The 26,578-nt window shown below is 38.3% G+C and overlaps 4 protein-coding genes across 7 annotated transcripts; 1 reads left to right on the plus strand and 3 right to left on the minus strand.

Moving 5' to 3' along the window:
- Positions 1-1,156: 1,156 nt before the first annotated feature.
- On the minus strand, positions 1,157-6,775 carry ppme1 (protein phosphatase methylesterase 1). Its single transcript, XM_077547572.1, has 14 exons — positions 6,480-6,775; positions 5,824-5,925; positions 5,536-5,626; positions 5,385-5,442; positions 4,640-4,691; positions 3,730-3,884; positions 3,564-3,654; positions 3,405-3,470; positions 3,185-3,311; positions 2,932-3,061; positions 2,813-2,857; positions 2,686-2,750; positions 2,534-2,601; positions 1,157-1,829 (listed from the first exon to the last, which is right to left on the minus strand). Exons 1-14 carry the CDS (start codon positions 6,563-6,565, stop codon positions 1,826-1,828), a joined length of 1,140 nt encoding a protein of 379 aa, XP_077403698.1. The 5' UTR covers positions 6,566-6,775; the 3' UTR covers positions 1,157-1,825.
- A 2,621-nt stretch (positions 6,776-9,396) lies between these two features.
- Positions 9,397-14,704, plus strand: LOC144035922 (dicarboxylate carrier UCP2-like). Of its 2 annotated transcripts, XM_077546016.1 has the most exons (8): positions 9,397-9,599; positions 9,666-9,741; positions 11,437-11,570; positions 12,322-12,529; positions 12,605-12,802; positions 12,873-12,974; positions 13,876-14,056; positions 14,138-14,704. In XM_077546016.1, exons 3-8 carry the CDS (start codon positions 11,445-11,447, stop codon positions 14,241-14,243), a joined length of 921 nt encoding a protein of 306 aa, XP_077402142.1. In that variant the 5' UTR covers positions 9,397-9,599; positions 9,666-9,741; positions 11,437-11,444; the 3' UTR covers positions 14,244-14,704. The 2 variants fall into 2 exon arrangements, with proteins under 2 accessions (XP_077402142.1, XP_077402140.1); XM_077546014.1 differs by having other exon boundaries at positions 9,397-9,741.
- Positions 14,690-17,635, minus strand: dnajb13 (DnaJ heat shock protein family (Hsp40) member B13). 2 transcript variants are annotated; one of them, XM_077546013.1, is made up of 8 exons: positions 17,033-17,635; positions 16,845-16,948; positions 16,394-16,555; positions 16,176-16,324; positions 15,736-15,849; positions 15,487-15,600; positions 15,320-15,396; positions 14,690-15,048 (listed from the first exon to the last, which is right to left on the minus strand). In XM_077546013.1, the coding sequence occupies exons 1-8, from the start codon at positions 17,098-17,100 to the stop codon at positions 14,889-14,891; spliced, it is 948 nt and encodes a 315-aa protein (XP_077402139.1). In that variant the 5' UTR covers positions 17,101-17,635; the 3' UTR covers positions 14,690-14,888. The 2 variants fall into 2 exon arrangements, with proteins under 2 accessions (XP_077402139.1, XP_077402138.1); XM_077546012.1 differs by having other exon boundaries at positions 14,690-15,121.
- A 152-nt stretch (positions 17,636-17,787) lies between these two features.
- rab6a (RAB6A, member RAS oncogene family) lies at positions 17,788-25,301 on the minus strand. Of its 2 annotated transcripts, none has more exons than XM_077546018.1 (8): positions 24,941-25,301; positions 23,706-23,764; positions 23,576-23,629; positions 22,953-23,058; positions 22,707-22,818; positions 20,877-20,970; positions 19,308-19,374; positions 17,788-19,114 (listed from the first exon to the last, which is right to left on the minus strand). In XM_077546018.1, the coding sequence occupies exons 1-8, from the start codon at positions 25,008-25,010 to the stop codon at positions 19,050-19,052; spliced, it is 627 nt and encodes a 208-aa protein (XP_077402144.1). In that variant the 5' UTR covers positions 25,011-25,301; the 3' UTR covers positions 17,788-19,049. The 2 variants fall into 2 exon arrangements, with proteins under 2 accessions (XP_077402144.1, XP_077402143.1); XM_077546017.1 differs by lacking the exon at positions 20,877-20,970 and adding an exon at positions 21,347-21,440.
- Between the last annotated feature and the right edge of the window lie 1,277 nt (positions 25,302-26,578).

Below are 26,578 nucleotides of genomic sequence, written 5' to 3' on the forward strand. Positions count from 1 at the left end.
GAGTGAGAGCAGCGAGAAGGAAAGTTAAGGGAAAATAAAAACTCATTCTACATTTTCTTGGTAAAAGATGTGGAGGAGTTTGTGATCATGACAACAACCTTTGTCTCGGGGCCCCTGTCACCAGGTACTTCTCCTCTCTGGAATGTTTTTCAGGCCTTCAAGTGCCCTTTCACGGAGGCCAAGGAGATTCTGAGAGGGCTCGAGGCTTGTGGCAGAGTAAAGATGGGTTAAATTAATCCACCTCCCGCTCAGACACTCCCTCCCTGTTTACACTCATAAATTGGCCTCACAGCCTATATGTGTCATTATGGACTGGGGGGAACAAAAAATAAATAAAAGGGGTTTGTAGAGTAATATTATAGGCTACTGTGCATTTCAGAGTCTAAATTTTACATTAAGTAAAAAGTACTGTATGTAGACTAGGTAGAGTACATTGAGGGCCCATCACATCCAAATATATATCAATGGCGACATCTGCTGGATAAATTATGTCATTGTTTATTTCTGTCACAAGCCATTTTGAACCGTTACTTACACAATAACTAATAACTTTAATGATTCCACCGACATCTGCAGATTTTGTGTAATATTTGCGGTAAGCAGCTCAATAATTTTGATTGTATCATGACACATTGATATCCATTTTTTAAAAAAAAAGTTTCTGCACTTTTCTGTAAAATTTGAGAAGTCAATATTATTGTTCTGGCCAAAGTTTCTTTTCTTTTTAAATACAATGAAATTAAAATTGGTGACGCTGTTTGTTCAGATCTGGTCACCAAACCCAACGATACTTGTATAGAATACTTTTTATCGCATCACACCATCTTATATGAAGGAGGGACACTATTTGCTTGGCCTAAACTCATTAGGTTGTTTACATCTCAACATCATGGTTTTTAAGATCACATCATTATCTCTGTAATTTAAGATCTTTGGAGAGCCATTAATTGTTAATCAATAATCCAACTTTTTCTTGCATCATTAAATATGCGTTAGTCTATAGAGGGACAATTAATTGCATGCAACTGAATACCCGGGAGTAAATCAAGCATTTGAGGAAACTTTCTAAATCCACTTCCATTAGCCCGTTTGGAAAAGTTTTGACTTAACACCGTATAGTGAGACGCAAGATTTCCCCCGTGTAAACACACAAACAATAGTTTAAATCATTTTATTTCACAAAACCCATGAAACACAACTGTCATTTGTGTGCATCTGATGCCATTGTGCTATGTGATATTAAAATAATCCACGCAAATTTGCTGTTCACAACTCACTCAGCAATAATTCAAATGACCATTTCCTCTTTAAAGCTGCACTCAAAATTGCACATGATTTCAATTTGTATGAGCTTTAAATACATTTAAAATTTCATATGGGATAACAGATGGCATGGATATCAAATAATGAGTTTTTTTGAACAGTGCAAAAGTTCGGATTCTTTACAAAGCAGACCGTAGATAACCTTGAAGTAAACCAGCAGTAAATCAGCCATGATGATCCTGCTACATATTGCCAAATTTGTACACATTCAAAAAGCATGTGACATCTTTTCAATCCCTCTGAATCACCGTTTACCATTACGAGGACATTTTATAAACATAAAACATCACTCGGGAAAAACAAAAACATAAAAGGAATTTCACATAAAAAAAAGTTGCAAAGAAAAGAATAAACCTATTCTTGCGTTGCACAATAAAATAAGGCAAAGTATCTACAAAACATAACAACAATGAGTGTTTTATTTTAAACATCTTTTGTAATCTGCTGTTGTACAATGAGGTTGACGATTCTTCAAATAATTCCTCTATGGCAACGTATTCAATTAACTGTAGAAAGATCACAAAAAAAAAAAATAGTCCTTAAGTTTATAATAGAGGTGTCAAAATGAGTGCATTCATTTTGAGTTAATTTGAAGTTCCTTTAATTAATGGCCACCCTTTACTTGCAAAGCCTGTACAGTTGCAACACAGCACACGCGTCCTTGTCCAAATTTAGTCGTAATAAGTTGAATAATAATGCATATATTTGTGTTAAATGGGGTCAAATTGTATTTTACAATTTAAAAAATGAGCAGAATTCCACCCGTTACTAATGTTAAAGATTAGATAGCTCTTAATATGAAAAGAAAAATGCACTGAGCTGTCACCATTGTCTTACAAATGCAATTATGCCATCTAGTGGCAGAGAAATGACCTCAACACAAATCACTATCACACACTTTTTTTTTTTTTTTTTTTACAGTACATTTTTAATTTTAACTCAGTTTTATGAGTTATTATGAAATTACTGTATCAATGACTAAAAGATGCATCCATATTCCTATAAGTTAATTTTTTGGGTCCACTTTTTATGTTAACAAGAGTATGAAAACTTAAATATTTTGAGACGATGCAAGACCAGCTCACACCTTTCTCTATTTCACGTGTTCTGTTTCAAAACAGGGATTTTTGAGAATTTGCCAAGTACACGACGACGTGTTAAATCCCAATTTTAAACCCGATTGTACATATTTAGAAGGAGAATCACTTACCACATGTATCCATCTTTAAAGTCTGTGAATTTGTGCCGGACCATAAACGTGGCTAGAGCGTCTGCTACCTAGAAAGAAACAGCACAAACAATCACAACATCGGTCGAGCGAATAGCAAACTCGCGCTGCAAATTCGGATTCTCGTGATGTACTTTTTCGGGTGCATCCTCATGGACAGAATGACCACACTGAGGGAGGACCTGCATCTGAAACTTCCCTGCGGACACAAGTGAGACGATCGAGCAAAAGAGTTTGTCAATGCTCATTAGACGTCTTTACCTTGCATCTGTCCTATGGTGAGATCTTTGTCAAGCCTGTCCACCCCTGCACAAAGAACACATTTGAATTCCTCACCACAAAATGTCGACTGTGAGAAATGGGAGGTGAGGGAATCGGACCTGCGAGCAGGAGCAGTTTTGGCACGGAGCAGGTAAGAAAAAGTGAAGACAGGCCTTTGAACCAGCCCTCCCAGTACTTTTCCGTTTTGGCCAAATCCACTCGCCACGTGAAGACGCTTTCCTTTTTCGTCTGAAACAAAAATCACACGGTGAGAGGCAAACGATTATGTCCATCTGCACCATCCAATCAGATTTGACAAATAAAGTCGTCATAGATGCGTCGCTTTGGGAAAACATCTCACACGCAACTCACCTCTTGGTCATCTTCCTTCATTCTTTTCTTGTTGGACTCGTCTTCCCCTTCTTCATCCTCCTCCTCTTCTATGATACCTTCACCAATGCTAGTGGAGCCCACCGGGCTCCTGGTGGACTCCTCACATCTGTCAACGTCAGAGCAGCACAAAGTGTTCGGGCTGAACATGAGCACATGTTGACGTTTCGGATTTAACGCCCTGACGCAGGACGGCGCGTACTTTTTCACTTGGCCTCCCATCGACACACGCGCTGACTCGATGTTTCGGATCTGGCCGCTTTTCACGCTAATATGGAAATGTAGTCAAGAAATGGAATATTTGTTGAAAAAAAACAAAACAACAGCTATCTTTTTAGCAGTGAGCTTGGTTGAGGCTTACCTCCACTCTATGGCGTTTTCCAGCGATTTAAACATTTTTGGTCTACTTCGGAGGAAATTCTGCATGCTGTTCAGAGCGTCCATTGCTGTGCCTGAGAAGAAACAATTTGTAAAAGACACACAATTGGCAGCATGTTTAAGATTTAAAAAAAAAAAAAAACACCGACCCTCGACGACGTCAATGACGCAGAGGCCAAGCAGCGATGGTATATGATTGGCCGCGGCGGTGTGAACCGCTATGGCCCCACCCATGCTGTGCCCGATAATCATGATTGGCGGTGGGTTTTCTCCATAAAGAGCTTCTACTACTTTGCCAATATCCCTTTGGGAAGAAGAGGAAAGAGAACCTTAAGTTGCTAAATGGAAAGCTTCAGGTAACTTTGACTACAGTGGAAATAAAAAGTCTTCACACCTAATGTTCAAAATAAAATGCCAGAAGTAACCAAGACAATTTAGTAGATAATTTTCCAGGTCCATACTGTTCTCCCTGAGCAGCACATATTTGGCTTTGTTTTTTCCCCTCCCTCCTGTTTCCATTTTTTTGCATCTCTGTCTCCCTCTGCTGGTCATTGTTATTTTTCCTGTTTCTCGGACAGCTTGTGACTGTGAAAACAATTCATTTTCTGTTATTACGTACTGATTTCTAAACATTTTTTTCCCACCATTAATCTGTACAACTCAATTGGGAAAACAATTAATTGAGAGAGGAAATAAAATAAACCAACGTAGACAGATAATGTGAATTAACCAATCACATTCAAACTCAAAGTTCAATGGGAGTCAGCACAACACCTGCCACCACATCACATTTTAATGTGATTGTTTAATTCTGAATATAGTCACCTAACCAGTTATAAGAGGGTGTGCACACTTGTGCAACCAACCATATCTCCTTTGTTTTATTTTACTTCCTCTCTTTAAATTGATTTATACAGATCATGGGCCACATTAGTTGTGGAAAAAGTTTAGAAATTATTTATGGTGGTCTCATCTTCTTGTTTTTGTATAAAAACTGACTTTTTATAGCCACTGTATGGTTTATGTATTTTTTCCCCCCTTCAATATACAGCAACTTACTTGGCCATAGAGTCTGCAGAGAGATCTTCAGAATTCTTCACTTTGGAGTCACCTGCAGCAGATGACAGAGATGCACATGAAAACAGTGTTCCCCTGATAAATCTGATCATCATTAGTGGATTTTGAAACAATCTTTTTTTTTTAATGGGTTTTGACAACAGGGCCTGTGTGGTATTCACATTATATGCAAGATAATGCTAAACAAAATTATAAGGTTTGGTTGAACATTTTTGTATTTAAAAAAAAAAAACAGTGGTGGCCACGAGATACAAATTTAATTTGTTTTTTGACTATGCTCATAACTCAAAACAACTATAATCTCAAATCTCCTTTTAAAGCAAATCATTCAATGCTCATTGTGGCTTTGGCCACTTGGGGGCAGTATAAGACATACAGACAGATATATTGTACTTGTGATTCAGGTCCTCAGAATGGCAGTTATGCCTTTGAATAAACATCATCTGTTGTTGCTTCAGCATTTGTGCTCAAATATGTGTAGCTTAAAGGATAACACCACCACATATTTTGACGCTAATTGTTAGCCTGTGTGCTTCTGGAGCTTCCCAATGTATGCTTATTAATAGCAATTGTTTTTGTTGTTTAGTTTGACATTCACCTTCCACTGACAGTGTCAATAAACTTTTTTTTTTTTAAAGAATATTTACTAATTCTGCCAAACTGCACCTTGTTGTAAAGTGACTGCAAGTTTCTCCTGTGATGACTGTTAAGAGTACATACCACCTACCATGAGCTCGAAGGTCCATAGCCACTACCCTGCAGTTAATCCTGCTGTAGATGACAGCCTGTAAAACACGTAAGAATGGCATTAAGCACACTTAAAACAAGATTTATACAGTACGGAACGACACAATAAAAGTAAAAGTTATTATGCTCACAGTAAAAACAGCCCAAGAGAGAGCAGAGTGTCCTCCTCCATGGAGCAAGAGCAGTACAGGACCATGAGCACCACTGCAGTAAACTCTGAAAATGTTCCATGTAGTCAAAGAACCTCTCAACCCAATTAATAGATTCATTTACATCTAGTGTCCTAGTAAATCAATTTCATGTTGATTGGACTGAAATGTTCGACTCAGGGTGGGGTTAGCTGGAATATACTACTTTGAAAGATAATCAGAATCATAATCTTTAACACTTTCTGGAGGCACACAGAAGCAGAAAAAGATATATCTTTGCCATTTTCATTTTCATTTTCCACTTCAACATCTTCCATGGTTTCAAAATACTGACTCCAGGACAGCGGGGTGAAATCTCTCCTTCGTCCAGGCCTGGATTAAAAAGACAAACAAAGCACTGTATGAACATCCATCTATTTTCCATACTCTTTATCCTCTGAAACAAATGAATGGAAATGGAATGGATCTACAACCATAAGAAACATTTGGTTGAGGTTATTGCTGCCGAAGAAGACAATTATTAAATCCAAATGTGTTGTGTTCAGTAAAAACACACCATTATTAAGTTACTATTAAGAAAACAGTGTTTTTATTCTGTCGCGACTTAGATGAACCACTGGACGTCACAGCCTGGCTTTCTGTTTGCACATACACGCTAATAAACATCTCCTTAGTAATTGAAAAAAGTCCGAGAAGTGTGTATTACTGAGCTGCTAACTTGTCGTATCATATTAATAAATGGTCCATTTCAAACTCTTGACATCGTTGTTGCTATCCACTCCATAGGCTAATTTAATCATTTGACAGTGTCAGAAGTATCACCGTGTCGCATAAATAACACACTGATGCAAGTGAGATGAATGTTATCGTTACGTTTAAAGACCAATAGAGTTGACTATATGCTAATATGATGCTAATTGACTCACCCCATTTTCATTTTGGAGCTGGACTGAAAGCCACCCGGCATAGGAGGTCTGGAAGCTAACAGGTTTAAATGCAACTGTTTCTCCATGTTGTGGAAAAAAGCGGATCTCGATCGCTGTCAGGAAAGCTCGAATGTGACGTCAACCCACTCTCGCTGCATAGGAGTTTTCTTCCACACCTGCACCGATGCTAGGCAGACATGACACAAGCGCACAACCGATAGCCGCTAACTGCTGCTACATTTGTACCACAGGCTAACGGCTAACTAGGGTAATTCTTCTTCTCCGTCACCTCCGCCTCCTTCGTCCTCCTTAGCAATAACTCGGATGTTGTATTGCCCTCTAGTGTCCATCAATATCAATAACACGCAAAATTAATAAAATAATAATTCAAGATAATTTTTCAAAAATGCATAATTTATACTTTATTTATTAAAGTGATGCAGTCTTAATAGGTAGGTAGGAGGGTATGAGTCATGTACACAGTTTAGTTACAGTAGGTCAACTCCCAGCCATTATTCTTGCAGTCATGCAATTACTTACATCACACAGATAGCGCATCTTACAATGTCTTCTTTGTGGCTTTTAAAGGGCTTAAATTCGATTATATCACATGAATTGCTCCCACCAGGTCTGCAGACATGTAGGTGTGGACTTTATTGTTGTATACTAGGACATATGGTATCAAGTTACATAATGGAAAAGACAATGAGAAAATTCTCTTGTCTTGTCCCATTCTGTTTGATAATGGATCTAATGCAATGAAAGTTTTTTTTTTAAACCGCCTGACAAAGGTGGGGTATCTCAAATCAATCATTTAACAGGTCTGTTTAGCACACGCTAGCATGAGATATTTACTATTTATTTATTTGTGTCTACTATCAGGTTTATTGCAAATGATGTCAAATAACACAAACAAGATTCAACTCAACATGATGCAATAGATGGAGAAAAACGATAAATGCAAAGTTGAGGGAAAACACACCAATGACATAATAAAAAACAAAAACAAACAATAGAAACATTTTTTAAACCGTTGTATTTGAAAATTCACCATAAAACAATATATAATATACTATCAGTATAATTACCACTACTAACTACTAATATAAATGTAAATAATGGAGTGCTGTATTTTAAAAAGTGATATTTAAATTCAATAGATAGTATAATGCTAATAAAACCAAGCACACATTATCTTTAAGTCTTATGGATAATTAGGATAAAATGGCATATTAGCATTTCCCTCACTCTCATGTATTAAAAAAAAGTCAATTAGAGGTGATGCCACATACAGTATTTGTTATTTTCAAAGGTTCCGTTCTCCATCTCATAACAATAAAATAATTCGACTTGAAACAGAGGCTGACAATTGACCGGTCTGATGAATAATGAAGCATACTTGTGTGCTCCACTAACATTTACATTAAGCAACGTCTGACTTTATTTATAGCCGCCGGTCTTATTTATAGTGCGGCAGCGATAAGCTGTGTTCACCGCACTGATGCACACTTCGTGGTATTCAAAGTGCAGCCGAGCGCAGCGGGGTAAGCGAGCGGGCCTGCTCGGTTTCATTTGGCAAGGACTGAATACGGGGTCACCTCGAGCTAGTTGAAGCTGGAACAGCCACGAGGTGTTTACGCCTCTGTCTCCGGTCTGGGAGGGCCCTTTTAGATTGTCGGGGAAGTGAAGAGGTTCAAGTTAGATAACTTTAGTAGGGTAAAGTGCTCATTCTGTATTACTTTGCACTTTACAAGCCTATAAAAAATTCCCATTGTATCAAAGTATAAAGACAAGCAAGACTACTTTTGAGAGTGACTTTCGTTAAAGTATTTTGTCAGACTTTATTTAATATAATATGGCTATAATAAATATGGAAATTTTATATTAAAGCATTTAACAGAAGGGGAAATGTTCAATATTTAGTGGGAATGTCTTCCATGGGCCTTCCTCGTGACTGACCAAAAGAAGACATAGAAAGTCACATGTACTGTATGCAGGCGTGCAACCTCCAACAGTGCCTATAACGTGCCTGTATGGATTGGCTGGAAAGTTTGTGAGTCTTCTGGGAATCCATCCTTGTTTGAATATTTACCTTTTTGTTGTTTTTGTGCTAAGCTAAGTCTGAAATAAAAACGATTCTTGGGCGCCATTTTGTGGCTTCTTAAGGACAAGGAACAACGTTTAAGTGCTTTACTGCCCTCTTGTGGCACGTATAGGCTATTACAAAGCTTTTATAGGTGTCAATAACTCGATTTACTCACATGGTGAGAAATCTTTCTGCTGTATGGTTGACAACAGGTGGAAAGGTACGCTAGCATAGAATTTAGAAAGTGTGTGTGTATGTACTACTAAGCTTTTTAGACTAACAAAAACAAACAAATAGCTATTTTGGTACAGACCGAGAATGACTCACAGATTTGCAGTGGAGTAAAATGTTGGCTGTCAACCCAGACGCAAAATTAAAATTAGAAACACAAAATTTGAATTAGAAACATAGTAGTAATAGGAGTAGTCTTGGTCATAATTTAATAAAGTTGCAATGGATGCCTTGGCGTCTTTTCAGCATAAAAGCCATTCGCAAGTTTGTAAGCGGAAAACTATTTTGTGTGCAGAGATGTTGTCTTTCACTGTGCATAAATGATCAAAACAGGTATTGTTTTATACTCACTTACTTTTATTGAAGTACAGGAATCAAATAAATAACATTTATTTCACACAAACATCTGCACTCTTATTCCTTTTGCCACCTCTGGACATTCAGACTTGCACAGCCCGCTTGTAAGTCTTGCCAGTGCCCAGTGGGAACACCCGAGGAATTCCACGTGGGAAAGTCTCTCATTGGCTGCAAATGGGAGCCAATAGACTCTCAAAGGACTGCATGTTCCAAAAGCTCTTTGGTGAACATACGCTGAATACTAAAGTAAGATGTAAGGATTGCGTAATAGATCAAACAACAACTGAATGAAATCAAAAGCCAGCCTTTGAAAGCCCTTTCAATCATTTTTTAACGTTCGCACAGTCCACGGGGCCAGTGACGATGCAAAATGAAGATCAACAAGAGCTCGAGTATCCTGCCTGTTTCTGGATCCCGCCCTGGTAAACATGAGACTCGCGTAACAGGTGCGTTCAACTTGTCACGCAGCCTGGAGGTCATGTGCAAAAAAAAGGTGTCCATATATTCGGCAGCTTGACAAACGGAGAGTATGCAGCAAGGGATGAGGACGGCATAGGGATTGGTCATTCACTTTGGAACGCAACAAAGGTAATTGATTACATTACAGTGTATTTGGTATGGATGATGAAAGTAATAGCATTTCAAATACTTGCATGATGAATAGTTTACATTGAGTATGGGAAATTTATAGGCTTGAATGTTTATTTATTTATTTATATATATAGTATTAAAACATTGAATTGTATTGATGATGGAATTTATGGCCACAATGGGTTCTATTTGTTCTCATTAGTCAACGGGAATAAACTATGAGGTGTCTTTTCTTATTGTGCAAAAGTGAGGTTGCAATCTTACCCCAATAAAAGCTTTTTATGAGTTTTAAGACATGAATCCAATTTTTACTTAGTTTAACCCCACTGGCAGCATTAGTTACCGCACATTTTATGTTACTTCTAGAATAACAGTCTATTACTATTTAACATAATTAATTGGAATCGTCATATGACCATTGATCTCTTCCTGCCCGAACCTTGAAGGTTGTTTGTCTGTCTGTCTGCCTCAAAAAATTACAAGCCCTAATGTACAGAAATAGCTGAAATATTTTCCAATATGCATCTTTTAAATGGTCTACTATTGGTTTGTAGTGAGAACTATGTTCATTCATCCATCTTTTGATCATAAAACAGTAGCATGGCAGATTTTGGTGCAGCTAGCAACACACACTAGTGTTGTTTCATGCTAGGCTGGTTATTAAGGGTTTTTTTTCTTGGAAAAGTTGATGTAACTGAAAGTAAATGTTGTAGTGACTGTTTAGAATGTTTTTTTGGGGGAGGGGGTCATTGTTGATTCCTTCCAGTATTGATTTTTATGGTAACGTTGTGTCCATAAGGTTTTGGAAACATCAAAGCTAAATGTTACACTTGTTAGCTATATTCTGGTTATGACGTCATGTCATTAGGTTCTCCACTTTCAATTGCAACAATTTCTTTTTTCGTATTAAAATGTTGTATTATGTACAGTACAATTAAAAACAAACAAACATATTTAACTCATTCACTGCCATTGACGGCTATAGACGTCAAAAATTCATTTGAACTATTTCTATTTAACCTTTTTTTCCCACTTTTGTTGACAAGAGTATGAAAACCTAGAATTGTTTTATTGTACATTTAGAACAGATATAAAATGTATGATTAATCGTGAGTTAACTAGCGAAGCCAGGCAATTAATTACGATTAAAAATTTTAATCACCTGACGCCCCTAATTTTTAATAATCTTTTTTTTTTTAATCGCATCAGCCGGTTAATTTTTTTAAAAAATTGTAATTAATTGCATGACTTCAAAAGTTAACTCGCGATTAATCACAAATTTTATATCTGTTCTAAAACAATTTTTTCTAGATTTTCATACTCTTGTTAACAAAAGTGGAAAAAATGGTAAACTACTAGAAATAGTTTAAATGATTTTTTTACGTCTATAGCCGTCAATGGCATTGAATGAGTTAAAATTCTCATTATATTCAGAGAAGTGATGTACCAGTACACTTGTTTCAATAGATTTAATACCTTCATTATTATCATTCCTACACCTTTATTAACCGATCACATGGTTCCACACGCAAAGTGACACACATGACATACGTTTCCACTTTGGCTACCAAATAAGGTTTTCCTCATAATCACAACCAATGTTGTGTAACTTGATTGACAGGTCAAGTTGAGCTGTGCTCATTCTAAAGCATGCGCAGGTCAAATAAGAGCAAATTTTTCCATGCGACTCAGGTGCAAAAATGGTCGTGATGAAAGCCCGTGAGGTGGCCCCCTCGGCAACTGTCAAGTTCTTTGGCGCTGGCACTGCAGGCTGCGTCGCTGACCTGGTCACATTTCCGTTGGACACGGCTAAAGTGCGACTACAGGTGCGATGATGTAACGAACCAATTACATTTAATTCATTCACTCCCAGCCATTTTCACTGAAGCAACCCCCCTACACTCCCGGCTGTTTTACTGGATTTTGACTGATTTTGCAAGGCCCACAGAATATTGTGTTCTATTGCTATAAAAAGATGGAACATACCAAAAGAAAGATTAGAGTCTCTTCTTTCATCAGGAAAAAAAAGTATATTCTATAGCTTTAGAATATAGCTAAATTTAATCATTATTCACAAATCTTTTTAGAAATGTGAGCAAAAAAAAATTTTTTTTCAACATGGCCCTGGTTGATCTCTTTCGCTCTTCTGCCACCTGCTGGCCGTTTGTGTAATAACTACCATTTCTTCAACCGTTTTTTTTTTCAGTTGAGAGGCTGCATCAAAGTCTTCTGCATGAAAAAAAAACGTATAAATACGTCTTTGGGACACTTAAAGCAAATTAATTTTAATTGGTATGAAAATGATTTGCTACAAATGACATATTTTGTAAAACTGAATGATTTTGAATTCCTCCCCCCATTTTTATTTTTTTTAACAAAGCAAAGCAATAAACTAATCTTTGTCCATTACACAGCAATTAACCTGTACAATCCCCTTTTTGTGACAAAGTCGAGATTCGAAACCCGAACCTCAGAACTGTGAGGCAGACAAACTAAACCACTAACTCACGTGCTGCCCGGATTAAAAAATTATTCATGTTAAACACATCTCTAACTATATGTGGCCCGTGTCTTTAGGTTCAGGGCGAGGTTCAGAAAGCCGAGGGTGCAACTGCAAAAAAATACCGTGGCGTGTTTGGCACCATCCGCACCATGGTGCGAACAGAAGGCCCCAGGAGTCTTTACAACGGACTGGCCGCAGGACTGCAGAGGCAGATGAGCTTCGCCTCCGTACGAATTGGTCTTTACGACTCCATGAAGCAATTCTACACTCGAGGCAACGAAAGTGAGTATCCCGAACCCGGGAGGATTTTGTCATATGATGAAGGTGACCTGATTGTTAACAAGCGCACGTGTAAAGGTTCAGGGATCGTGACGAGGCTCATGGCGGGTTGCACCACGGGCGCCATGGCCGTGGCTTTCGCGCAACCGACCGACGTGGTGAAGGTGCGCTTCCAAGCTCAGACACGCCTGTCTGACGGCGGGAGGAGATACAACGGTACTCTGGATGCTTATAAGACCATCGCCCGGAACGAGGGGGTACGAGGGCTTTGGAAAGGTACGTCTAGCATTTATCACACCACTGTCAGACCATCCAATGAAATAAAACGAGCTTTGCGTACTTGCAGGGTGCATGCCCAACATCACCCGTAACGCCATCGTCAACTGTGCAGAGCTGGTGACCTATGACATCATTAAGGAGGTCATCCTGAAGTATAACTTAATGACAGGTGAGATATTGCAATTACAAAAGTGAGTACACCCCTCACATTTCTGCATATTTATCTTTTCATATATATCTATATATATCTATATATATATCTATATCTATATATCTATATATCTATATCTATATCTATATCTATATCTCTATATATATATATATATATATATATATATGCTTTATTCACCTTCCACAAACTTCATTTCTGATGATTTCATTCACTGCCATTGACGGCTATAGACGTCAAAAATTCATTAGAACTATTTCTATTAGTTTCACTATTTTTTTTCCACTTTTGTTAACAAGAGTATGAAAACCTAGATTTGTTTTTATTGTACATTTAGAAATGATATAAAATTTGTGATTAATCTTGAGTTAACTAGTTGTCGTGATTAATTACAATAAAAAAAATTATCACCTGATGCTCCTAATTTAAAAAAAAAGGAAAGATTATTAAAAATTAGGGACGTCAGACAATTATTTTTTTTAATTGTAATTAATCGCATGACTTCAATAGTTAACTCACGATTAATCACAAATTTTACATCTGTTCTAAATGTACAATATATATATATATATTTTTATATTTTCATACTCTTGTTAGCAAAAGTGGAAAAAATGTGAAACTAATAGAAATAGTTCAAATGAATGTTTGACGTCTATGGCCGTCAATGGCAGTGAATGAGTTAATATTCATATAACACATAATAAATGACATTCAGCAAAAGACTTTGAACTATATGCCATATTATAAAATAATACTGAATAATACACACACATATATATATATATATATATATATATATATATACACAAATATTCCTGTAAATGACATTTTGTGCTTTGAAAACAAACCAACTTTACTATCAAAATTTGATGAACGCTAATTGCCTTTTGGTCCCTTCCAGACAACCTGCCGTGTCATTTCACAGCCGCCTTCGGTGCAGGCTTCTGTACCACCGTTGTGGCGTCCCCTGTGGACGTCGTTAAAACGCGCTTCATGAATTCGGGCGCCAACCAGTACAGCAGCGCCATCAACTGTGCTCTCACAATGATTAAGAATGAAGGAACCACGGCCTTCTATAAAGGGTAAGTGTATGTGTATAATAATAATAATAAGAATAATAATATATATACACTTGTGTCTAATATTGGATTTTCTTCCGTCAGGTTTATGCCTTCTTTCCTGCGACTGGGCTCCTGGAACATCGTCATGTTTGTCACATATGAGCAAATCAAACGAGGCGTGACGCAGTATTGGGAGTCACCATTTTGAAACCTCTTCCAGCAGGACTCCACACAGACCGAAGCTTCATGAAAGTGCTCAGTTGTTTACGAGGGGTTAGTTGAACCCCGGTCACAGAGTACATGAAATGGTTTTGGGGGCCCATGTGGTCACAGCTCAGGTCGATCCGAGGTCCACTAATTCCTGCTGTGGGAATTGTTGCAATTCCATTGCCAAGTGTCAAAACAGGATGTTTATGTTTACAGCAAACTGGCAGATCATGTGGAATTGTTGCTTAAGTTGTACTGTATTTGTTATTGAGATTACAGACAAGAAGTACTGAAGACTAAGCCATATGATAAAAATTTTTGTTTTGTTTTTGAGTAACAGTGATTGTTTATGTTTGTGAGCCATGTGGTTAGGATTAATTATGGGACATGCACTTAAATACATTGATTTATTGCTGGTCAATAAATTATAAACATGTTACAAAAGTCTGAAGTTGATAAAAAACGTTTTATTTATTTTTCAAATTATTGTCTTATTATTGTCTGAAAGAACAGAAATATAAATAGCCTCAACGTATGGATCTCGTTTTCTGTTCAGTACAAAGCGTTCTTGTGTTTCCAGCATGACTCAGCAGTCTGCATTGTCTGAGCGTGATGGACTTACATTTCTCTTCTTTGCCGAATGTAATCAATTTTTAAAAAGCAGAGCTTGTTTGATGAGATCCTTCCTGTCCGGGGAAAGCCTCTCAGGAAACTGGATGCCGAAAATGAGGATGAGGTTTCCTCTCTGGGCCGGATTCTGGGAAAGCGGCATCCCCTCTCCTGTCACCACTTTTTGATATGTGAAGCTGCAGTGCGGTGACGACACACAAATTAGGGAGAAGAAAGGGGATACGGATGTATAAATCCTTGGGCTTGTTTCTGGTGGAACACAAATCCTCGAAGATCAGCACTTCCTGTTTTGATTTTGATTTAGTACAGTACGGTGTATGTGCCATGGATGCCCCTTTTTGTTTTTCATTAAGTTCACAGCATATACTTTTTGTGATATATAAAAAAGATGTGCCTTGGCTTCATAAAAGTAAAGAAATACTACATATCAAAGAGGAAAACACTTACTGCACAATATCGTTGATGGGAATGTTGAGTAGCCTGCCATCTAGTGTTTCCACATTGACAGAACAACCCGTCAAGGCCTGTAAATGGGGAAGAGAATACTTGCTACTTGAGTCCGCCCCTCCACATAAATGTCCATAAATGTTTCTGTGGCTCTGAGCACGACTCACCATTGCCAGTGAGATTTGGGCCTTGTAGATCAAGTCGTTGTTTTGTCTTTTGAACTGAGGGTGAGTCTTCTGCCGCACGATGAACACAATATCTGCAGGGATCTTGTTCGGGCCCTGTAAGTCACAAAATCAAAAGAATGAGAATTTTCTCTAGGTACTACATCTTCACACTAGATTTATAAAACATACAGGTTCTGTTTACTTTTCTTACATACGGAACAATTCGTGACTATTTAATTGATCTATTACCTGATCCCCCTCTTTGGAGAAAATGACCTTTGTGCCTTCTTTCCATCCAGGTTTGACATCAATTGACAGAATCTTATCTTTAATACCAGACGTGTAGCCATCGTCATTCATAACCTGGAAGTTGAATGGCAAGAAATGCATTTGTGTGTTTCTTTTGTTGTTAGTGCTTGGTCTTTGTTTGAAGTTTACTGACAAACTAAACATGAAACAAAGAAAATTATATAAAACAACCACTGCTTTACTCTCCTAAAGTCAGTTTAGCTTAATGCTAAGTTGCTAACAAACAATGCAATAAATATCTTAACGAAAAACGGAAAGGAAAAGAACTTAAAAGATCCTGTGAGAAGCTGTGAGCTTCTATACTGCCCCCTTGTGGCCAGACAAATGTTTTGAATTACATGCACTTGTATTTCAAGGTAGGAACTCGCATCCAAACTGACCCTTCGAGATATCTTGATTTTTTTAGTGCAGCCATGGAAGAGGTCATCCAGGGATAAATGAAGATCCCTCTCGATGGGTGGATCTTGCGTCTTGACCTCTTCTGGTAGCAGGCCGCCCAACAGCAGAGGGATGTCACTTGTGTAGAAGTCTGGTAAGAGACAAATGAATGATACATTAGACGAAGCACGTGATATTTCTTATCAAACATTTATGGTACCTGCGAATGGGTTGTCACTGCCAAAAAATTGCCGGAAAGTTTTGTCTGGATTGCCGTGGTAGACATATTTGGTTGACCAAGCGCCGCCGCTGCCAAACTCGTATGGGATTCCACCTTTCAGGCCTTCCACTCCAAACTTGTCATATGTTGCCTTTTTTCGAGCTGTCACAACATCAGATGCATGTTATGAACAAACACTAATCATGCAAAATCACAAATACACAAAATGGCAATGTAAGGCACACGTGAGCATATGACGAGGGATTATTTTGGCAAAGGAGAAATTTTCTACAAGGTTATGTCACTTTTTGGATTTAACTAAATTACGTTTTCCATAATGTTCAATAGATTCTGTCAATTGAATGTATGATAGTGCATAATGGCACAAAAAGGGGTAAAAAAAAAATGTCATCATGCAGCAAATATGTATATAATAACTAATAATGCTTACGGTCACTCAAAACATCATAGGCTTCACCCAGTTGGTAAAATTTCTCAGCACTTTCAGGTTCTTTGTTGCTGCTCGGATGAAACTTGAGTGACAGACGTCGATACCTGCAAAGACAGAAAATAAAATGACGACGATGTGTATCTTACCGCGATTGGCTCATTACGACAACTGTTGCTAGGTAGACTTACGCCCTTTTGATTTCTGCGTCTGTCGCATTTCTGTTTATTTCAAGCTTGTCGTAGTATTCGCTGCACATTGCAACGTCGGATGCTTGGGCTTGATTTCCCCCCCTTCAGGAATAAGAATGTAAAATAAACTACAAAAGTACTCAAAGATTAATCGTTTTTTAAGACCACGCCACGACGTCCTCTTCAGTCCCTGTGATAAAAGTCGTATTCATCAAAAGAGATGAAAAAATATATTTTGAGGTCAGGGTTGTCAAAACAGCGCGGTCATCGAAATAATTTCCATAACAATGACATTAATAACGGAATTACACGCGTGAATGCTACACGTTAATGGGTTTAAAGCAAGTTACGCTAATGATGACAGCAGCCACCTGACGTTTCATTCAGCGCTGAAAAGTTAGTAAGAAATCCATTTCCGGGGTCAAAAAGCTACGCGAAAAGCAGCTATTTAAAACAAACAAACAAATAAACAACAACAAAAAACATAGTAATGCAAAATAACTAAGTAGAGCCTCGGTTTCAAGCAAACAGTCCATTGAGTAGGAATTGTTTACATTGGTCGCTAGGGGCAACACCGGCAAGTCAAATTAAGGACCGTCAATAAAGAGTTGAAGCGAACAAAGACAATATGGGAAAAAAAAATACATAGGCAAATTATTTTCACAAGACCAATTCATGCCTAACTACTAGGAGAAAAAAATGCTTTGTAATACCCATATCCAAACATCCTAAACAAAGTGGGCTGAATGCGTGAATGAATTGCAGCAGCAGTAACAAGTTTATTCGATTTTTCCTTCAAAATCAATTTCAGACAGAAACTACTGTATAACTTCCTCAAGATATTGACACAAGCTAAAATTGCACAGTGAAAATTGCATGATTTACCAAAGTAGACGGAACGTGATTGACAGATGTGTTCATCTGATAACGATGCGCTAGATATATATTAGCAATTCAGGAGTCATATCAAGATAGAAGAAATTAAGAACCATAAAAAAGAAAAGAAAAAATAATCCTGTAGAAATAAATATAACAAATCATTATAGATAAATCACTAACAAAAAGACCAACACCAAAATAGAAAAACAAGCAAAACGTTTTTAACCAACCAAACTAGAAAGGAAGCCCTCGTTTTACAATACACTGCATCTCCATTTGTAATTTTTACAGTGGGTTTTTATAATAACTCTGTATATATATGAGAACATCTCTAAAACTATCAAACAAATTGCTATATGGTACTCTTGAAGATAAAAAATAAACTATCCAAATAAAAAGGGTAGAAAATGAAAGCCAAGAAAACAAATTAAAAGAGAAAGTAAGCGTGAGGACGGTGGAAGGGAAAAGTGTAGCGAGGGAAGGTGTAGTGTCGGCCCATGTGGGCGTCATGTTTTCGTCCATTTGGTGGTTTTCATGACATGCTGGGAAATATCAGGAGATGGGTGACCTTGCTGCTAAAAGGTTGTTGTGACATGTCACGCTTGTTAGTGAGTTTCAGTCCGTGTCGAAGGCGAGCTCTCCATGATGCCTATTTGCTTTTAAGTGCAACACAGGGGGTAATTTGTCAATAACACAAATTACGTAAGAATTCTCACATGGTGATGTTAACAGATCCACATTGCACTCGATACTGTTAACGCAATGCTCTTTATTTATTTAACATGCTAACTCCATTTGGTGCTTTTATAACACATTCGCCGTTTGGTTCAAAAAGTAACGTTTACACAAACTACTGCCACCGCGTCGTATCTCATTCCGCTTCTGACATCATCTCCACCCGAACGGACGGACGGACACCGCAGCTCGTGGGAAGACGTCCGAGCTCAAGCTGTGAATACTGTTTCCGTGTTTGTGCGCAGCAGTGCAAATATCGATCCGAGACTTTTAATGGCTGCCGGACGAGAGCGAAGGTCTCCCTTCTCCGTGGGTTGGGGGAAGTGAGGCGGATGTAGTGAAGGGTACAGATACAGACAAACAAGCCCAGAAAGAGAAACGTTTCCCAGTGACATGGAGCAAACTAGCAGGCGCAACCGCTTTCGCTGGCAGGCTGCTCTGTCGGCTTCTCCAGCTTGATGTCGATCACTGAAGGATGCATGAATTAAGGAACCTTTAGTTAGTTAGGCATTAGCTGAGATTCAAACCCCAAACAGAAGTGAGAGTCCTAACCCTGCCATGAATGCCAAGCTGTACTTAAGGAGTTTTCCCTGTTGACGTATGGAGTGACATACCATCTTATAACAAGGCAAGACGGCAAATGTACTACACAAAAGGATACTGTCTTCTCTATTTTTGTCCTGTGTGGTGTCCATACCAGGGAGGGCGGCTGCCACGCGACGGAAGAGCTGCAGGAGGGAATGAAGCACGCATGTTTTTATTTTATTTATTTTCCCACATGAGGAAATTACATTCTGTGAAACTCATTATAGTGACATATGTGTATTGGCATGATCATGTGGTCCACTTGAAGCTCTTACAGAGGAAAATGAACACCAATTCACCTTTAAAAAAAAAATTGGTTTTCCACTGAGGGAGCTAAGAGGGTGTCAAGTGAATGATGAGATAAAAAAAAAAAAAAAAAAGTGAGCATGTATTTATTATGATTCTCGACATGCGACAAATAGGCTGGGCACAACTATCCCGTGAAATGGAATGTTACTAAAGAGTACTAGAGGCATGCTCAAAAGTCTAGTTGCAAGAGTAAAAAAAAGTGTATACTGTATTGTAAATATTGTGAGAATAAAGTGGTGCATTTTCAAGTTAGAGAGAGAAGTCATAATATTGCAAGAATAAAATCTTGATGCTGGGTAATAAAATAAAGTCATGCAATGTTTCACAATTCACATTCAGGTTTGCTAAAATAATTACTTGTCTCTAGCGTTTCAATTACATTTTTGTAATTCAGTCACTCAAATCTCATAGTATCACTTTTGTACTTTTTGGCATTCCCCTAATACTGCTTTGATTGTAAACTCTGACACGTCTTTTGATCTTTATCAAGGAGTGTGTATATTTCAGTTACCGTTATCATTTTTTTTCCACCCCATGCCAACACAACAAGCTTTTAAATGTTGCACTGTGTAGATTATGAATGTGATTCCAATCAGTCAGTTAGCATCAAAAGACAGCCAGTACGAATGGCCAACTGATCTGTATGTATTACTGGATAACAGATTTATTTTGAAGCCGCGAGACCGCCATATTACTACTCCCAAGACAAATTTCTCGGTAAACGATATCGAAATTGGAGAACATTTGAGACAGTACTTAGTAGAAACCACATGATTTATGATGTTTTAAATTTGTTAAATGTAGACAAGAGGACTTCAGACATTTTACAACTTGCCTTCAATACATGTATAAATGATATGCTTAATGATGTTTACAGGAGGAAACTTTATTTTTTATGAAAGAATTATACCTGTAATTTAACAAAAGATGCTTCTACCTAATCTAATATTGGGTTCTAAAGAACTGAGCGATAAAAGAAAAAGGGGGTGTTCAAAACAGCACATACCATACACTTGTTAAAAAAAATAGTGACCACTCAAGCCTACAAGCTGTATATGTTTAATATGTACGTATACGTAGAGTTTATACAGTAGTCTGCTCGCGAGATGAGAGGAGTAAGATGGCCGCCCTGTGGCTTCAACGGCTTGCACGGGCGTGTATGGGCTATCGGCTATCCAGTAATATATACAGATCCAAGAATGGCCAAACCCATTTACGTCCACCCTGGGCCAAAGGTCAAAGACGCTTTAAAGCGCGCATGCGTGTGTAAAGCCGAAGCCAATCGAAAGGACAGCACGAACACACACACACGTACGCGCACGCACGCACGCTCTACCTGTTTGACATTGTAGCCTGTCTTTGCACTTGTTTCAATAAACAGAACATTCATCTCTTTTGCCCTCTGTTCTCCCTCCTCTGTGGTAATCTGTCTGTGATGAGTCACAGCGTACGGGACGCGCACAGCCAAACACACAAACACGCCCACAGACAGACGGACAGACAAAGGGGGGGAGGGAAAAGTACAGGTTCAATATTTTCAAATGAATGAAAGAGTCGTGCTCATCCCTGCTCCTGCTGCCACCTTTTCTCAAGACCAAAAGTTCACCATCTGCACCACAAAGAGGAGGTAACGTCGGTGTAAATGTAGGCCTTGACTGCAATAACCACAATATTTATTGGTGGTTTCTTGTCAACGACACCCTCTGATGAGTGACTTTGATGGGGAGGGGGCACTTTTGGAGACGTCGCCAAGGTGGCAGCGTCGGTGGCGAGGTGACTGAGCACGACGCTCGCTCTCCAGCTTACCTGTTTTACGTTGTAGCCAGCTTTCGCACTAGTCTCAATAAACATTACATTTAGTTCTTTGGCTTTCCGCTCTCCCTCCTCAATAGATACTTGCCTGCGGTAGATAAAGGGGTTAAACTTGGACATCGCACGACAATGACATGAACTAAAAGAAACCCACAAATGACCATAAAAGAGAGCAGCTAAGAAAATATTTTTTTAAAGCAGCTCGCTGTATATTTGTGGTCTCTTTCTGTAACATCTTAGATACCAAAATACTGCGTCAACATGAGCGTCCTTATCACGTGCGCACATTTTTTTTAAAAAGGTTAAGATTCACCGTTTATCTCACTTGAAGATCCTCTCATGATAAAAAGAAAAAAAATAGTGACAGTTTTAACACTTAATCTTGAAGGACAGACAGTTTACGGCTTATATTTGACCAAAAATCCAAGGATAAATAGACCATACAAAAACCATCATAACGTGTGATGTCACCATATTGCATGACATATCACTAAATTTAATTTCAGCCACGGTTGGCCTTTTATTTTGAAGGCCAAGTAGCTAGAACGTTCCCGAGCTTCCTGGCCAAATGTTACAAAGCTGACCAAGCATTAAAAAACAAACAAGTTGCTTCTATTACAGCCTGTTATATTCAAGGAAAGAAGGCAACAAAAATAAAACAATCCTCTCCGTTACCTTTCATCAGTGTTCAAAAGGTTAAAGTTCGTTGTCACACACACACATACGTGGGGTGACAAGTAACCTTAAAAGAAGCCAAAAAGCAGCAGCCACAGTTGGCACTCCTTAGTAAAGTGCTGAGTTAATCAAATCAAATCAAATGTATGTGTGGTTAAATTTCAAAACCGTTGTATTAAATTTTTCCCATCTGTTCAGTAATTTAAAAGCAATATGATAAAACGTTGAACTATCGGTATACGGTTGTGAGCAATGCTAAGTTGTTTGTATTTCCACCTTGATTCCACCCCTCCCTCTGCATTGCAGTGCTCTTATTGTGCTTGCACACCCAAAAATACAAACACACACATACAGTATACTGCTACTTGTCTGGCAGCAAATGTTAAAAATGAGCTTTATGGGTAAATCAACAATTCTAATGTTACTTTAAACATTGCATGTACATTAAATGTATATGGAAAATAAACTGATATATTATAGCTTTATATTTACTCACTACTTTTGAAAGTGAAAAAAAAAACAGTGGTGGCAAAACACCAATCATAGCACTGACATCGAAATAATTTGCTCCATCAGGAAACTCGCAACCACTCTGAACATCGACATTTCCAGCAGCGACAATCCATGCCTTCATTTGCATGCCTGCTGCCAGGGAGCGAGGAAGGAGGAAGATGATTACCTTTTGTCTGCAAGGTCTGTCTTGTTTCCCACCAACATGATGATGACATCACTTCCTCGCTCCGTTCGCACGTCATCAATCCATTTGGTGGTTTGCTGGAAGGAATTTACGTCTGCCAATGAGATGAAAAAAGAACCGGTACATGGAGTAGAATGTCATTTGACTGGTTGATTTGGACACATATGGTTTAAAGGTGTAAAGTATAACATTTCAAATTTTGGGGGGGGGGAAAGAATCACCGCCTACTTGTGATGTCGTACACGACGACAGCGGCGGCTGAGTCTCTGATGTAACTTGGGATGAGGCTACGAAATCGCTCCTGGCCTGCCGTGTCCCACAACTGCAATCTGATCTAAAAGGCAGGGTGGGGAAAGGGGGGGGGGATGAGAACAAACACAATCAGACATTTAATCAGTTATTCTGCTAAAATGGAAAATAGTCATAAATTAGGGCAACAATTTTGAAAACATTTGATTGCAATTACGATTTAATATATGATGATTTTTTTCAAGGTCCAATTCCCATGTATTTAACAAATACAAGCAAAGAAATAATCTATAAAAATAAATAATTTTCAGATTTATTATTATGTTTGAATCTTATAATTTAGGGTTACGCTGGCTAAGGGAAATGAATCATAACATGAGCTTTCAAATGACATGCATTTTCCTTTCTAGATGACGTATTGGCTTTGATTTGAGGGGGAAAAAAAAGGATTATGCAGTCAGAAAGGAGTGGCAGTCAGCCCACGCTTAAAGGGCAGAACAAAATGATGTTTAATTTTATATATGATGACAGAAACCCAACAAATTCACATTATGTCTCAAAAATGACAAGAAGATCAAACTAACACAAAATATAAAACTTACTGTTCTGTCCTCGAGGTACATGGTTTTCGACAGGAAATCGATTCCTATTGTGGCCTGAAACATGGCACATGGCGATCATTAGGCATATTAAGTGGTAAGTCAGTCATGTGATTGTGACCTTTGGCCTCACTTGGTAAGTGTTGTCGAAACTGTCATACATGAACCTGGTGATCAGCGAGGTCTTCCCCACTGAAAGCAAGACACACATCAAATGCCACATCACGTCATGCTTAAAACTAACGGGTCGTAGTTCTGCTGTCATAATGATGTAATTTCCATCCTGTTATGAAGACATGCACAAGGGGGGGGAGCCACGCAATGGCTTTTGAGAAATTGCCAGCGTGGACTGTGACACGAAGCTGGACTGACTATCAATTTACAAGACACATTGACTTGATGACGACAGGGACAAAGTCAACATGTCTGTTTACAAAACTGCAAGACACCACAACTGGCACACAGGCTGGGTGGTAACAAAAGCTGACTGCAACAGGCACAAATCTGTGCTACAGAAAGACCATATAGACCAATAAGGATGTCAAAAATGTCTCTGTTGGATGAAGAATTAAGCACAATTAATGAATTAAGACCAGCCTGTTTGTTTAGGGGGTGTACAGTCAAATTAACATTGACACAATAAAATAGATAAGGATTCAAGCAAGCAGTGCACGCTAGTGAGTGACAGTGACGCAAGTAACTTCTTGCCTCATGTTACCAGGCACAAAGATGAGTCATGCAGACTTCTAGTACAGCATTAATACTTAATACTGTATTGGCTTGAGGTACGAGACCCCTCTTGGGAGAGTGCTCTCAAAACGTTTTGTGTTGACAGGCCTTTATCTTAACAGTGATAAATAAGGTTTAAAGATTGTTTGTGAAGCCATTTTTTTCCTTTACGTGGGAATTCTGTGCTCTGTTTGACTGGAAAGTGGGAGAATAATGTGGGAAGAGGAATGCAGGAATGCTACTGGCCAGGTTTGTAACATAACATAAGGCAGTAGCGTTGGTAGTAAAAGTTTTAATAAATAGGCAACACGCGTCAGACATAGACGACTTAAATCGATTTACTAGCCATTTGTTCTGTAAAGTTGCTAATTCACCACCATTATCTCTTGAAACAAACATGCACTTTAACGTAATCAGTTATTGTTGGATTATAATAACATTACGTTTTAAGGGTGAAAACAATAATAGGAATACGTTTAAAGAGTATGTATCGTGGCTATTATGAGCTGCTAGCCACAACCGATTAAATCAGCCAAAGCCAAAACACACCCTAAGTCCTTAGCATCATATTTAAATGGGACACAGTAAACAGTGATTTAGAACAAATGCCCATTGTGCCCACTAAAGAACAAAACTTACCACTCTGCTCCCCGAGGAAGACCAATTTAAATTTCCTTAGTGGGTTTCCAAAGTCTCCGGCCGTAGACATGGCTGTGAAACGGGCTCAATTGGGCTCTGACGTGACTTCTCTGGAGCTTCCCAGCTAGCCAGCTAAAGCGAGCTAACCACTTGTTTTCGAAAATAAAAGATCTGGAACGTCGAGCCGATTAGTCCAACTCGCGACAGAAGCCACTTGTGTGTGGTTTCTGTTACGAAAATGTCCCCTTCGGATTTCTAGACACTTTTTTGACAACTCACCGCCGAGCTGCAGACAAGTTAGCATTACAGTACATTACTTGTGTGACATGTCTACTGGCAAGTTGCCATTATGGTTGCCACTTTGGACTATTTTTCTTCTACGTATGTAAAACGCCAGCCCTAAATTAGTGTGCTGCCCCCTAACGGTGGTAAACATAGCGTGCAGCACAATTTCACAACTCAGTAAAAGTATATTGTACTGTACTGTACTGTAAGTGCTGATCAAACGCCTAAGTAATTAAAAAAAAAAAAAACTCTGAAATGTCTTCCAGTACAAAAGTAAGAGGTTAAACAGCAGTTGAATTCTGTTTTTGTCGTGTCATCTGCGGTAGAGATTGAAAACTATAACAAGCCTAATTTTGACAATAATGACTAAGTATATGTATTCAAATGTAGAAGGAAAAGCAAAGTCATGTGAATGATAACTTTTAACTTTTATTGTAGTAAATAAATAAATAAAACTGGATATATTCGTGTTACATACAGGTGATTTTTTTTCCACTAATGTGCTGTTGTGGCACAGTGGTTGGGAATAACTGTCAATACAATTTGGGAATTCATAATAAATTGCGGAAGAGAAACAAAATACCCACAAAATTATTATTATTATTATTTTTACATTGCAGTCTTTAATTAAATCACCGGATTGTGCAGTGCACGTTATACCACCATTTGTCCACAGGAGGGCGAATTGTGACAAGCCCTCACTTTTGAGGAGAATATGTGTAATGTAAAGCTGAGCTCCACATGAGATCATGTAATAATATACACCAACACTCAGATCGAATTTGTTTTAGGATTTTATATAATAAATAGGCTAATATGTTAGTTTAAATGAGTTTTTCTAATGTTCACTGTAATATTGCAATCCATTCTAAAGCTCAGCTGCAGTGTGAATAATCAATCAAATTCCCTGCATGCCTAAAAGTAGAAGTCTGGACTTCTTAAGTTTATTGTTACACACACCCTTGCCCTCATTAGGGTCTCAGGTGAGCTGAATGGAGCCTATCCCAGGTGACTTTGGCTGGTCGGCAGACAATCACAGTGCATACACAGACACCCACCCATCTATCAGTCCATCCATCTCAAAGCTCAATGTGCAATGGTGGTCCCGCCTGGTCGTGAATTATAAACTAATATGAGTACATCCACAGCAAAGACAATTTAGAATTACAGAAATAAGCAGATAATGATAATAAAAAAAAAAACAGTTAATTGCAAAGAACAATTAGATCGATTATTTCACTAATAACAAACCTATGATCAAGTTCATGCAAACATTTTTATCATTTGATGTCTGGTAAAAATAAAATAAAAACATGAATAGATGAGAGGTAACAGGATGTATTTAAAAATGTA

The sequence above is a fragment of the Vanacampus margaritifer genome, chromosome 16 (assembly GCF_051991255.1).
Source record: "Vanacampus margaritifer isolate UIUO_Vmar chromosome 16, RoL_Vmar_1.0, whole genome shotgun sequence".
In the NCBI taxonomy this organism is placed as follows: Eukaryota; Metazoa; Chordata; class Actinopteri; order Syngnathiformes; family Syngnathidae; genus Vanacampus; species Vanacampus margaritifer.

What these genes read in the sequence shown, in the direction of transcription:
- rab6a (XM_077546018.1), bottom strand. Translation starts at nt 25,010, where the DNA reads ATGTCTACGGCCGGAGACTTTGGAAACCCACTAAGGAAATTTAAATTG. An exon ending in TGTACCTCGAGGACAGAACA is followed by an intron (nt 23,059 to 23,575) that starts GTAAGTTTTATA and finishes CCTGCCTTTTAG; the next exon opens with ATCAGATTGCAGTTGTGGGA. An exon ending in ACAGACCTTGCAGACAAAAG is followed by an intron (nt 20,971 to 22,706) that starts GTAATCATCTTC and finishes GACTCATCACAG; the next exon opens with ACAGATTACCACAGAGGAGG.
- ppme1 (XM_077547572.1), bottom strand. Translation starts at nt 6,565, where the DNA reads ATGGAGAAACAGTTGCATTTAAACCTGTTAGCTTCCAGACCTCCTATG. An exon ending in TATGGACCTTCGAGCTCATG is followed by an intron (nt 4,692 to 5,384) that starts GTAGGTGGTATG and finishes CATCTGCTGCAG; the next exon opens with GTGACTCCAAAGTGAAGAAT. An exon ending in CACCATAGGACAGATGCAAG is followed by an intron (nt 2,751 to 2,812) that starts GTAAAGACGTCT and finishes TTGTGTCCGCAG; the next exon opens with GGAAGTTTCAGATGCAGGTC.
- dnajb13 (XM_077546012.1), bottom strand. Translation starts at nt 17,100, where the DNA reads ATGTGCAGCGAATACTACGACAAGCTTGAAATAAACAGAAATGCGACA. An exon ending in AAATCAAGATATCTCGAAGG is followed by an intron (nt 15,850 to 16,175) that starts GTCAGTTTGGAT and finishes TTCAACTTCCAG; the next exon opens with GTTATGAATGACGATGGCTA. An exon ending in TCTCCAAAGAGGGGGATCAG is followed by an intron (nt 15,601 to 15,735) that starts GTAATAGATCAA and finishes TGTGACTTACAG; the next exon opens with GGCCCGAACAAGATCCCTGC.
- LOC144035922 (XM_077546014.1), top strand. Translation starts at nt 11,445, where the DNA reads ATGGTCGTGATGAAAGCCCGTGAGGTGGCCCCCTCGGCAACTGTCAAG. An exon ending in CTACACTCGAGGCAACGAAA is followed by an intron (nt 12,530 to 12,604) that starts GTGAGTATCCCG and finishes GCACGTGTAAAG; the next exon opens with GTTCAGGGATCGTGACGAGG. An exon ending in ACCACGGCCTTCTATAAAGG is followed by an intron (nt 14,057 to 14,137) that starts GTAAGTGTATGT and finishes TTCTTCCGTCAG; the next exon opens with GTTTATGCCTTCTTTCCTGC.